The 13,768-nt window shown below is 41.8% G+C and overlaps 1 protein-coding gene across 6 annotated transcripts in view; it reads left to right on the top strand.

The window, feature by feature from the left end:
- Xpo6 (exportin 6) overlaps positions 1–13,768 on the top strand; it is a 98,219-nt gene that overhangs the window by 45,080 nt on the left and 39,371 nt on the right. For 4 of the 6 annotated variants that reach the window (XM_048789705.1, XM_015491195.2, XM_015491194.2 and 1 more), the window contains 5 exons: positions 1,089–1,542; positions 1,639–1,667; positions 4,566–4,599; positions 4,751–4,877; positions 9,676–9,785. In XM_048789705.1, the coding sequence (XP_048645662.1) occupies positions 1,089–1,542; positions 1,639–1,667; positions 4,566–4,599; positions 4,751–4,877; positions 9,676–9,785 (754 nt within the window). The remainder of the gene's footprint in view (positions 1–1,088; positions 1,543–1,638; positions 1,668–4,565; positions 4,600–4,750; positions 4,878–9,675; positions 9,786–13,768) is intronic. The other 2 variants (XM_015491197.2, XM_015491196.2) reach the window with 1 other exon arrangement.

The following is a 13,768-nucleotide window of genomic DNA, read 5'->3' as shown; positions in this document are numbered from 1 at the left end:
TGGGAGCTATTAGAAATCCCTTCCTGAGAAAATTTTTTTGAGCCCACAGAATAGGGACAATTTTTAAATCTACTTTTAACTAGGAAATTAAGCCCTGTTATTAAAAAATAACAGCCCTCATGTAATGGCTGAGGAGATTAGGGTCAGACTGAGAAAGGTTAACTTACTTGTTTATATTAAAAACTAAAGTAGAAGTTCTTGACAGGTCTGGGCACCTTTGGAGGTCCCCCTTCCCCCTTTTTGGAAGGTCCCACAGGTCAGTTGTATATCCACAGAAATCCTAAGACATTGTCATTTAGTCCCATTCTCTTACCACAAAATAATAAAATGTTCAGATTCTACATGGATGTGAGCCTCACATGTGCTAGGTGAGCGCTCTACCACTGAGCCACAACCCCAACCCCCAAAGTAACTTCTTAATAGGGATCCCTTGACACAGTGCCCATGCTCCTGCCAGTGAACATTCTTCTATCCCTTCCTCATCCTCTGAATTCAGCATTCTCCAACATTCTTATTTTTCTCACTTTCCTTTTAATTTGTGTTTTCTGATTTTTAATTTGTTATCTATATGCTGGTTTTCCTTTTGTATTTCTTCTCCTGAAGATTGTCTCTTAACATGCATTGACTGTCTTTGTATTGGGGTGGTACTTACTAATGTGCAGCATTTTCCCTTCCCTCCTTCCTTCCCCCACTCCTTTCCTTCCTCCCTCCTTCCTTCCTTCCTTCCCCGGGGATTGAACTCAGGGGTACGCAGCCCTGTTTTGCATGTTATTTAGAGACAGGGTCTCACTGAGTTGCTTAGCGTCTCCCCATTGCTGAGGCTGACTTTGAACTCGTGATCCTCCTTTCTCAGTCTCATGAGCTGCTGGGATTACAGGCCTGTGCACTGTGCCCAGTGCAGCATTTTTCTTGTACATTAAAATAGATTTAGATTTAAAGTAGAAATAGATTTTAGTCGTCCTTGGTATTAGACATTTTGACCATCTTCTTGTAGTCTTTATCTGCCTGGTCATATTTCTTTCATGTTTTTCATTGATTATTAAGAGATTTGATACTGGATGTTGTAAAAACCTTTTTTAAATTTTTAGGTGACTTACTGAGTAACCTGTTGCAAAGTCCTAGTTCAGCCAAACTGTTGAATCAGCCAATTCCCATCCTCGATGCGGAGAGTGAGTATATCTGTTCCCTGGCCTTGGAGTGCCTGGCCCACCTCTTCAGTTGGATTCCTCTGTCTGCCAGCATCACCCCGTCCCTCCTCACCACCATCTTCCATTTTGCGCGCTTTGGCTGTGACATCCGGGCCAGAAAGATGGCATCAGTGAATGGTAGCAGCCAGAACTGTGTTTTGGGTCAGGAGCGCGGCCGGCTAGGGGTCCTGGCCATGTCCTGCATCAATGAACTCATGTCCAAGAACTGTGTGCCTATGGAGTTCGAGGAGTACTTACTGCGTATGTTCCAGCAGACTTTCTACCTCCTGCAGAAAATCACCAAGGATAGCAATGCCCACACAGTGAAGAGCAGGCTAGAAGAGCTCGATGAGAGGTAATGGAAACAGGTGTGAGTGGGTTGTGTCCTGAGAAAGGGCCTTGGCTGTTTAGCATGCTGTGCCGCAGTGTCTGTAATCCCCTTTGATTTCAGAATGTGGGCTCCTGGTGAGGACCAGAAAGGTAGGTGTGTACAGTAAGTCCCAGATGAGCTGGAAGGGCTAGGGTGGTCCAGGGCAATGAGATGACATGAAAAGTGATGGTGGATGGTGTAGGTTGTTGTTTTTTCTTTCCCATCCATTTCCTGTCTTCCCTCCACCACTCTTCCCCCCTCTCCCTCACTATTTGCCTGCAGGTCTGAGGTGGTACAGGAACTGACTCTGCTGCTCCTGCGTAGGCAAGAACAGGAGAAGAGGTCCGGGAGGTACAGGAGTCACAGTCGCCCTTTCCCACGGGGTGTTGCTTGTCAGTTTTTACTCTTTGACTTTTTCCAAGTGAACATCTTGCAATGTAAATGTACCAAGGATTACTATTATTGTGAGTTTTACCCAAATGACAGGTGCTCATCAAATGATAGGAGAGATGGTAATGTGAGTCCAAGTTAATGTGGAGCACATCTATTTTGCTTTGTTATGATTCCCTGGAATGGAGCCCAAGATTGCCCAGGCCCATTTTTCTTAAAATATTTTAAAAGATGACTTCATCACAGTAGTCAGAGGCAGTGATCATTATTTATTTCCTTTGCAGATGATGTCATTTATGTATCTTACAACTTGCATTAACCCGATGCCATTGCTGCATAAACACAAGGGGAATTGGAAACATATTATGAACAATCCTGTTGACTGTTCAGAAACATCCAAGCTGATAAATTGTATTGAATTAGAAAATATAACTTGCCTGACAGTAAAAGTTGTTAATATCTTAATGAGTTTTCCTTGGACTGTGTGTTGTTATTAAGCTATAACAGAATTAAGCTATTTCCTTTTTCTTAAAGTAGCAGAATATAAAGGTAATTGCCTAAAGTGAAGAAAGATTTATGCTTTTGAAATCAGACACTTTTTTAATGTTTCTATTTAAAAAATTGATAACGTATGATTATTTTGGTTTGGTTCATTGTAAACAAGGTTTGTGTGGCATTTGCTTTGTATAAATACAGAAACTCATGGTATGGTATATTTTTTCATGACTTAATGGTAACTTTCTATAAGAACACAAAGGTTTTAGTATTCACACAATTTCATCTCCTTTCTAGTTTTGGTTAAGAAAGTCTGTCTTGTCTTCATATGTTAATAAAATGTAGCTGCTTGTACCAACCATCAGTATCAGTTGTTTTGACTTTTCCTTGAGGCACAACACAGTCCCATGCACTGTTATGCCTTAGTCCAGATGGTATAGAAATGTCTTCATGGATTATCTGTGTACTGATTTTGTTCCATGTAACTTCTGTGCTCTTGGTTTCATATTTTAATCCTATGCTTCCTCTTGCCCTGTGAAAGCTGAGAGGTACCTGGAGGCAGAAAGGTGACATAAATAATGCTGTGTGCTTGTTTCTGGTTCTGGGGTCCCTTGTACTAATTCTAAACAGCTCTGTCCGTCCTCAGTTGTTTAGGAGCTGCTTAACCGGGTCCTTGGCTTCTCTCATCCTCTATTGCCTCCCCCTCCTAACTTCCTACTGTTCATTAGCACCTGTACCAGAAGGTGGGCAAGGGAAAGAAAATGAGGTGAAATCAAACCTATAGTTTAAATATTGAGCAGCTTGTTTGTAATTTTTAAAAAATTGGGTTGGACAGTAAAATAAAATTGAGATTGCTGGATATCTTACCCATGCTTCTCTTTGGTCTTTTATGGGTGTTAGGAAATTGAGTGCATTTTACTAAAGAGCAGTAAACTGGGTGACTTTGAAGATCATGTAAAAATATAATGTAATAAACATGTTGAGTGAGGAATGAGGGGTCTGCACCCGTGAGTGTTAGTGATTGGAGACATCAGAGAGCAGTCTCCCTGTACTTTGCTGTCTTTCAGCCATTTAGTGCATGTTTCCAAGTGTTTGACTCCTTGGTATACAGAAATAGCCATTCTCTTTATCCGATCAAAATCACATATTTTCAAAAAAGCTGAGAATAAGCTCATGTATCTGTGAGCTGGCTGAGTAGAAGTCATACAGGCAGTTGGCCACCCTTGTGGAGATAGGTCCTGCGAATGGCATGGGACATTTTATTTCTGGACCAGTTTTGCTCTCTGAGGAGTAATTGTCTTTTCACCTTTATTATTTCACACCTCTGTTTTAAAAAACAGCTTTTGCAGGTATGAGTTTCAGAATTGCTTTTAGACATTAATTTTTAGCTAAGGCCTATTATGTTCTTACTTTTTTGTTGGTCTCTGAAATGTGATTTTTGGAGGTATGTCCATCTCATTTTCTAATCACCTTTTGGTATCGAGGGGCTTAAAATGACAGTTCCTGAAATGTGAGAGTGATGATGTGCTGTGTATTTAATAACAAAAATCTCTTATCCTTGCAGCTGTGACCCACACTCCTCTGTGAAATGATTTTGTGAATACAAATGAGTTGGGGATTCACTGTGATGTGAAAAGAAAGAGCCCTGGATTGGGAATGACTTTGGCCCGTCTCTGGGCTTCATCTGTCAAATGGAAGTGTCAGACTAAATTGTCCTTGAGCCTTGGCCAGCACAGCCTTCCTTCTTAGAGCTGAAAATCACTTTTAGGGTGGAGTGGGATGTGCTAAGCTTCACTGGCTCCAGGAGCCAGAGGGGGAGACCTGAGTGTTAGGGTGTAGGTCTGAATGTCTTTTGCCTAGATGCCACGCCCTCATGTAGCCTTGTTGTTATGTCTGTAGCACAACCTGTTTTAATATTTTGGCCTCTTGGTACAGAAGACCAGACCTCTAGATTTGCAAGATTGAAATAACACAATAATCTGCCATCAACTTCTGAGCACCATTTCCTTTCATTCTAATTGAGTCTTAATACTAATGAGTGAGGAAATAAGAGAGCACTAGCTCACAGCAAGCCTTGGTGGATGGTGTCTAAGGATTAAAGTTGCTTTTCTGCTATGTTTCAGGTGGTAATGGAATGAAGGGTTGCCTGTCCTGTAGGTAATTGTTGTAGGTCTTTATATTTTTAACTGAAAAAATATATAAATCTATATAGTTCTATACTGAATGAAATTTGGGTTGAATTTAAGTTCTCTTCTGAGGAAGATGGCTAGGTTCATTTGGTCACTTTTTGTCCTCTTGTCTTATCTAGCTACATTGAGAAGTTTACTGACTTTCTGCGGCTCTTTGTAAGTGTTCATCTGAGAAGAATCGAGTCCTACTCCCAGTTCCCGGTGGTAGAGTTTTTGACGCTTTTGTTCAAGTACACCTTTCATCAGGTAAAGCACCAATGTGGCCTTTCCTTGTTCCTTCACGGTGTTTACTCTGTGTGCTCTGTACCAATAAACTAACACCTTAGTCTTTACAGCAGCCTGTGAGGATGGCACTGCTGTTACAGCTCCACTTTACACACACAGAGACCGAGGCACAGGAGTAAGTGTGCTCAGGTCATATAGGCAGCGAGTGGTAGAACCAGGGTTTGGACACACAGTCTGTGCTCTTTACCACTGTTATGTTAGGGAAGCAGAGTACAGAAAAAGTCTCAAATTAGGGACTTTAATTCCATTCTGTAACTGTCACTAAAATTCCACAGATTATATATGGTGAAGCTCTTGAGTTAAGTTTGTGTGGTATCAAGTTTTTTTTCCTATTCAATAAATATATTTGAGCTCCCATTATATTTTAGGAGCTAGGCATATAAACTTCACTAGCCGCCTTTGCTTTCAATTAGTTGGTAGCCAAGTGACCCAGGTTTTACACACACACACACACACACACACACACACACATACTTTTAAAAATTTTATTGAGGTATAATTTTACATACCCTGGAATTCACTCATTATGATTTGACACTTCATTGAACTGATAGTCACGTAACTGTTACCACAGTCTAGATTTAACGTTTCTGTCACACCTTGTCCCTTTGCTTATTTGTGGGTATGTTTAAAACAAATAAGCTTTCAAATAGAGCATGACACAATACAGAAAAATACATAAATCATGTACAGCTTGATGAATTTTCTCCAAATGAACATGTCCATGGAATTACCACCCAAGTCAGGAATAGAACTTTACCAGCACCCCAGAAATTCCCTCACGACCTTTCCCTGAATCACTCTCCCTCCCTTCTACTTAGAAGTAGCATGGTTCTGGCCTGGATACCACAGGTCAGTTGTGTCTGGTTTAGAATTTCTCTGAAAAGCATATAATGTATGTTTGGTATTTTTTTGTCTGGCATCTGTTTGTTTTTCTTTTTTTAATATTTATTTCATAGTTGGACACAATACCTTTATTTCACTCAATTATTTTTTACGTGGTGCTGAGGATTCGAAGGCAAACGTTCTACCTCTAAGCCAAATCCCAGCCCCCCAGCCCTTTTTATTTTTTATTTTTTTGGTAGCAGGGTTTGAATTCAGGGACATTTGACTGCTGAGCCCCAGCCCTATTTTGTATTTTATTTAGAGACAGGGTCTCACTGAGTTGCCTAGTTAGTGCCTTATTTTTGCTGAGCCTGGCTTTGAACTCATGATTCTCCTCCTGTCTCAGCCTCCCAAGCTGCTGGGATTATAGATATGTGCCACAGCACCCAGCTATTTTTTATTTTGAGACAGGATTTTGCTAATGCTGAGACTGGCCTCGACCTTGCCATCTTCCTGCCTCTGCCTCCCAAGTTCCTAGAATTTAGGCACGTGCCACTGTGCTTGGCTTTCTCTGGCTTTTCTTTTTTGCCCCCGTTCGACATTTTGCATGTGAGCTTCCTCCATGTTGCTTGTAGCAGAGGTTTGGTAGCAGGTTTGAATTCAGGGACATTCTTGCTCATTGTGTTGTGGTAAGCCATTGTCTGAAAATCCATTCCACTGCTGATTTGGCTGCTTCTGGTTCTGGATAATTATGAATCCTGCTGCAGTGAGCACTCTTGAATTTGCTTTTTGATGCACATGGGTAGCTCTTTCTGTTTGTGTATACCAGGGATGAGATTGCTGGATCAGAGAGGACGTCTGATTTTAAAGATTTAAAGAAAAAAACAAGCACTGACACTATACCTTAATAAGGCTAGAAGAGGCAAGGGTCGAGCCTGGGTGGTGTGGGCAATGCGTTTGTGATTGGGGACTTGGAGCAAGGGTTAAAAGCCAGCCTTTCTCAAAGAGGGACTTGGTATGTAAAAATAAGATTCCCCAGTGGTAAGGGTGACCCTTTCCTGGGAGCAGGGGCAAGGGCTAGGGCACAGGTGGCAGGACAGAGGAGGACCCTAGCTTGAGGATGTGTGGAAGGGGAGGGGGTCATTGTGCAGAGCAGGGAGGAGGCCACCTGCTCACAGGCCTGGTGGGAGGGCAGCAGAAGAGGTGACCACGAGATGATGGGTGGGGGCCGTGGGAGGAGCAATGGAGATGGAGAAGCTGTTTGAGAAAGATGCAGAGCAATCTTAAAGGGACAAGGAAAATTGGATTTGAGAGAAGTTTGAGTGAGTGTCAGATAGATCCTGTATGAGTGAGGCAGAAAATAAAAGATAAGGAGTCAGGGCTGAGATCATAAAGGAAGGGCTGCTTTGGGAAAGAGGGATGAAAATGTCTTGAAATTCCCTCCCCTGCCAGATGCAGAGGAAAACTGGAGACTGCCCCAGGGCTGGGCTGGGCCTCAGTGAGGAGCGCTGGCCCAGCCTGGGCAAGGTCCTGGGGATTGTCCCCCCCCATTAAAGAACAAAGACTTTTCAAGTGTGCACATCTTACTTGTCCTTCTTCATATGTGAACCCCAGAAGTTCTATGTTCCAACTCTGGTTATTTCTATGGGTCTGTGTCTTGGATGAGCCATTTTAGTTTCTTACCTTAGATTTCAGTTTCCGCTCCCAATGAGGTGGGTTAGGAATTTCTTTCTTTCTCAAATTAATGGAATTTTAGTACTGGAAAATATATTTTGAAAGAAGAGCAATTAGACAAAGGATGATACTGATGTCTTCAGCCATTTCTTCTTTTCCGTTCCTTTCCCTGCATTTTTCTTCAATCTGTACTTCCTGCCACCAGTTCCTGCAGCACCTCTCTCCCGGCTCGGGGCTTCCACCTGACTGTCCGACCGCTGAGCCTCCCGAGCCTTCTGTGCGAGCTCCTGCTCTCCTGGGCCTGCAGCTCCTGCCGCTGAGCATTCATCTGCCCCTTCTTGCTAAAGCCGTGCCTGAGGTGGTGTGGCTTGGGGGACAGATTCTGGACAGGGAGCTGATCCTCGTGCTGGTTCTGATTGTGTTGCTTAGTTGTCTTGTCATCTTGGCTGGGTGACTTGACTTATAAAACTTGGCTTCTTTGGTATACGGGGAGGGGGGGACACAAGCCACTTTCCAAGGTTACTGTGAAGATCAGATAGAGCAGCGCAGATGAGAACAGAGCGCTGTAAACTCCCTGGAAGACAAGATGGGGTGTCGTTCATTTCTAGAGAAACGTGTCAGGATTCTCAATGATCAGGAGCCCTAGAATGTGAAAAGTGAACCTGAGTATAGGTACCTTCTAAAATGCACCTGTGAGAGTTAGGAAACTGGGTGACTCCAGAAGTGGTGTCAGGCTATCCTCGTAAGACCTTCCTGACTGGATCCACAGATACCATCAAAGGCCACATCCTGGCCAGCCTGTGTGCAGCGCCAGGCTCCCAGTGGGGCCTCCAGGTGCAGATGTGAATGGCAGCGTTTCTGGCTGTACAGGGGTATGCCTCCACCCCTGCCCCCTCAGGGTAGTGAGTCCCCAGTTCAAAGGCACGGAAGATGACACATGTAACTGTAAAGTGCTTAATGCAGCCATCAAGGTGTAATTATATGGTGGCTTTTCCCAAAAGCACTTCTGCATGCATCTGATCAGTCATTTTCTTTAGAGGGTGGATATTTTCAACAAAGGAAGGATGATTGGGTGACTGACCGATTTAAGGGAAGTTCAGCAAGTGATAGCAGGACAAGTCGCATCTTCTGGATGTGCAAGTCTTAGGGCCTATCTGCTGACTCCCCACGTTATTTCCACGTCTTTCTTATTGTTTTTCTCGATTATTCTCCTGGTTCACTTCATGTCATAGACATCCTGGCTTTTACCAAGTAAGAAGTAGAGGCAGGACATGGGTCATTGAGGTTGGTCCTGTCAGCTCCTGACTGATCTTAGCAGTATAGTCCCAGGGATGCTTTTCAGGTTGTGAGGTTGGCATCTATGGTCAATTGTGATTTCGGACGATATGTAGGACACCATGGCTACCTACCACCAATGTTAGTTATTCTTGGCACATTCCTTCTGTGCCCTTGTAAACTTTTGAATTTCCTCGTGGCTCAGAAACAGAAGGAAACTGATCCAAGAAGGTAAATGTGTTCTTTCTTTCCATATCTGACCCTGTCCCCAAATATGTGGTTCATGAGGCAAGACATTAGCAAAACCAAATAAAGGACTCTTGTGGACCAGCATTTGGGGGTCACAGGTTGACCTGAATGTGTGTGGTAAAGATTAGCTATTGGAGAGAATGGTCCCTGGATTTTTCATGAAAGAGAATCTCAGGGCTCTTAGTAAAGTTAACAGTGTAGCAGTCCGGGCACTAGGACCCTGCAGTTGCTCTACTCTTGTTCCTTTTTGTCCTTATCAAAACCTAGTTTGAGGTTGCTGCCAGCCTGTTGACACCCTTGCTTTTGCAAATGGCATGTGCCTTGGGGGGTGACACTTAACAGCTCCTTTTCAATCTGTTATATAAGAAGACTTGCGAGTAGTACTTTCCTTATATTCAAATGTGTAAATCTGTCACCTTTGAAGCCACTTTTACTTTTGGTTTTGTAATGGTTTGTAGCAGAAAAAGCATTGACTCTAGAACTGGGCACTGGGCACTCGGTTTGTCCTGCATAGCATCTCCCTAATGATGTGTTCCACTGCACCCTTGTCTTGTTAAGTTCCATAGGGGTCAATGGTGAAGACACCAAAAGCCCCCAGTGATGGTTACAAGGAAATAGAGGGAGTTTGTCTGTGCGTATGTTGTGCCCTTTTGGTGGAGGTAAACCCTGGTGAGTGTGTTTCTAAGCAATAGTTGCATTAAGTAATTTCATTGTTTGGATTTCTTTTGTACCATAGCCTACTCATGAAGGTTACTTCTCTTGTTTGGATATCTGGACACTCTTTTTGGACTATCTGACAAGTAAAATTAAAAGTCGTCTGGGAGACAAGGAAGCAGTTCTCAACAGGTAAACCCCAGAAACACTGATCAATAGAAACAGTCATTTTTGCCAGTTATTCTCGTGGACTATAGGGGCAGCCATGTCTCTGGACCTTTTTAGTGAAATTTGACCCATGTGAGCTGTTCAGAAGTAATGCCATTGAGTGTTTTCTTCATTTTTTTTTTCTTTTAAAGATCTTATTTTTTAAAAACTTTTTCTAATTAAAAAAGTAATTGTGTTATTAATTTTTTAGATATGACAATTGTATGTTCTCTTTAAAGGCTTTTGTTTTAGAGATATAAACAAAAATATATTGAATGAAATGATATGACCTCTGAAATTTGCTTTAAATAACCCACTGAGGGTAGAAGGGAAATACTTTGTTACATTAAAAAATACAGGATTGGTTATGTGTTGATAACTGAAGTTGAAGTTAGTTGATAGAAACTTGGGGTTCATTATATTCTTAACTCCTTTTTATGTGTTAACAAATTTCCTAAACATACTGGTTGTGTGGCGCATGTCTATAATTCCAGTGACTTGGGAGGCTAAGGCAGGAGGATAGTAAGTTTGAAGCCAACCTCGACAACTTTGTGAGTCCCTGCTATAAGGAGGCAGAATGCTTACAGGCATAATGTTCCTGGATTCAATTCCCAGTTCCACAAAAAAGAAAAAGAACAAAATGTCCTAAATAAATTAATAAATATATTATGGAGGGCTGGGGTTGTAGCTCATTGGTAGAGCACTTGCCTAGCACGTGTGAGGCACTGGGTTTGATCCTCAGCACCACATAAAAATAAATAAATAAAAAAAATAAAAGGTATTGTATCCATCTCTACAAAAAAATAATGTCATGGAAAAAAATGTTCTTTCCCCCCCCCCTTTTATTCTTTTTTTGCCCATTGTTGTTTTGTTTTTAGTGGGGCTTGAACCCAGGGGCACTTTACCACTAAGTCACATCCCCAGTCCTTTTCATTTTTTATTTTGAGACAGGGTTTCACTAAGTTGCTTGGGCCTCAGTAAATTGCTAAACTGGCCTTAAACTTATAATTCTATTGCCTCAGCCTCCTGAGTCTCTGGGATTACAGGCATGAGCCACTGCACTTGGATCCTATGCATATTTGTTTGTTTTTAATGTATTTTTTTAAAAACAGGAAAAGATGAAAAACATAAGGGAAATATTTATCCATAATCCTTCACTCCACAGTAATTGTGTAATTTTTATCGCATTTTTTTTTAAACACAGATAATAGGGAAAGGTTGCCCATGCCCCATTTCTTGCTTGCAAGCAGCGTGTTTCTTGTACGGTGTAGTGCCACGGAATGGGGAGAAGAGGAGGGGAAGTTGGGAGTTCAGCATGCTGGAAAATTGCAAGGGCCACGTGTAGGTCCACATGTAGTAGAATGGCTGCTTTTCTTAGCAGAAATAGACACATGACATTTTCGCTGTTCCGGTGGAGTGGCTGTATTCCAGTCACATCCTCAACAGGCAGGCTGGAAGGAGGCAGAGAATTCTGTTTTTATTATCAATCTGGTTCTTAGGTTTCTAGTGCATGCGTGTAAGGATGCTGGGAGGGCACTGTTGGTGATCTCATCCCAGGGACTTTCTCACACTAGAGCGTCTCAGGTTCTGTCCAGTTTAGTCATAGCTCTTGTGTCTTTGCACAGTATTAATGAGAGGTTTCAGAGCAGGTAGTCAATGTGTGTGAAACTGACCAGCGGCTGAGGGAGGTTCTGCACTGTGATGTCATGCTTGGGAATTCTGGCTTTGTAGTGTCTTTCTTTGTTTTTAAAGAAATTTTATTTCATTCTGATTTGTTTTATATGATAGTAGAATGCAATTAAATTCATATTACACAAATAGAGCACAATTTCTCATGTCTCTGGTTGTACACAAAGTAGAGTCCCACCATTCATGTTTTCATACCCATGTACTTAGGATGATGATGTCTGTCTCATTCCACCCTCTTTGCTACCCCCATGCCCTCTCCCCTCCTCTCCCTCCCCTTTGCCCTGTCTAAAGTTCTTCTATTCCTCTCACACTGTCCCCTTCCCTCCTTGTAAAAATGGGGACAGTGATGGTTGTTTTTCAGACATTTAATAAATGTTGTTTAAAAGAGTGTTGTAAGTGCTGAGTACATGGGACCTGTGGGTGGTGGTAGCATTAGTGGACACCCTCCTCAGTCATGTGCCCCGGGGAGGGAGGCTGATGGGAGAAACTCCACCTGGGTAGAGAGGCTGGATTGGATCATTCTAAGTAAGACATTTTAAATTTAAGCATGTGTTCTTTTGTTTCCAAATATCATTTTTGTTATTACAGAATAGTGTCTAAATTGCTGTAATGTCAGGGCAGAAATTACACAATAGTAGATTCTGTTTTTATTGAAATAATTGTCTTTTTGAATGAAATTCTTCAAAGAGAATCTCCTTCTACCAAAATATCTTTCTCATACACTGATCAGACATATCTTTTGATTCTGGGATTGTGCCAGATTTTTCTGTTCAGTGATAGGTATTTCTTCATATCCCTCAAGCTTGTTGAGAGATAAGCAGAAAGAGGGATTAATATGAAAATGCTTTTTTAAAAATAATACAATTTGGAGGTGTGACGAATATAGTTCTGTTGAGAAAGCATATGCTAGCAGATTAGTAACATTAAACATGTAGATGAGGGCTGGGGTTTTAGCTCAGTTGGTAGAGCACTTGACTCACACGTGTGAGGCACTGGGTTTGATCCTCAGCTCCATATAAAAATAAAGGTATTGTGTCCATCTACTACAAAAAATATTTAAAAAAAACATGTAGATGAGTATTATAGGTAAGTGAGTATTACTTTGTGCAGGTTGTTGTACCTAGAGATGGAGCAGTGAGACAGTTTAAATTCTTTTCCTGCTCTGTGATTGCAGTGTTCTGTTGGTCAAATTTTATGTGCTCATTTCATTTCCAAGATGGACATACTAATGTCTCATATTTTTTACTTTGTTTTGTTTTTAATGTGGTGCTGGGGATAGAACTCAGAGTCTCACACATGCCAGGCAAGCATCCTACCACTCTACTACTGAGGTGCATCCCTAGGCCACTCACATAACTCTTGAAGAATGGTTAGTATTCAGATAAATCACGTACATAAAACACTGGCACTGTGTCTTGATATATTAGGCACTGAATAAGTGGTCTCATCGATGATGATAGCAGCATGTAATGGAAATGTTACTGCCAGTCAACAGTAATCCCTGGAGAGGCTGAGGGCCTTTATCCCGTGCAGATGTTGACCTGGCTGCCTAGGTACCTGTTACCTGATGATATCACAGGTGATCGAGTTGCTGGCTAGCCACTTCAGACACTAGAAATTTTCTCATTGATTGTTTGATTACACTAAAAGAGGTGTTTTTTTTTTTTTTTCCTTCCCCAGATATACACACAATATTTTTATAACACCCCCCTTTTTTTTTTTTTTTTAAATGCCTTTTGAAAATGAAACAGAATAAGGGAAAATCCCTCAAAGCTGGTCTGGATTTATGTTGTTCAATAGTAACCACCATCTGGGAACTGCCTCTTCTGTCACACACCCCCTCGTGGGTTAAGGTGGTAGACTGTGAAGAAGAGCATATTGGGCAGTCCACTGGTGCACAAAACATTTGAACTTTGCTTATGTCACCCTTACATTGTACGTTTGTACAAGTATATGCTCCATAGCTTTTAAATGAAAGCTTGAAAGTTGGTGATCACTGCTCCATGTTACGAGAGCCCCAGTTTATCAGAGGTGTGCTGTTTTTGTTGGAGCAGCTGATAAAGACCATTGGCTACTGGTGATCACATTTATTTTAACTGAGAGCTTGCAAACATGGTCAAATGTTTTTTAACTGATAAAATAATGTGGGGATGCTTTTGGAATCACATTTGTGGCTTAAGCCAGAATTTCAGAAGCAACTAATCTTGCAGGAAGTTTTTTTTTGTGTGTGTCTTAAATGGGAAACGTAGGTGTGGTTAAGTCACAGAGACAGCACTTAG

The sequence above is a fragment of the Marmota marmota genome, unplaced genomic scaffold (genome assembly GCF_001458135.2).
Source record: "Marmota marmota marmota unplaced genomic scaffold, marMar, whole genome shotgun sequence".
Taxonomy (NCBI): Eukaryota; Metazoa; Chordata; class Mammalia; order Rodentia; family Sciuridae; genus Marmota; species Marmota marmota.
The sequence above is the reverse complement of the archived record's forward strand: the minus strand, read 5'-3'. Positions and strand labels throughout refer to the sequence as shown.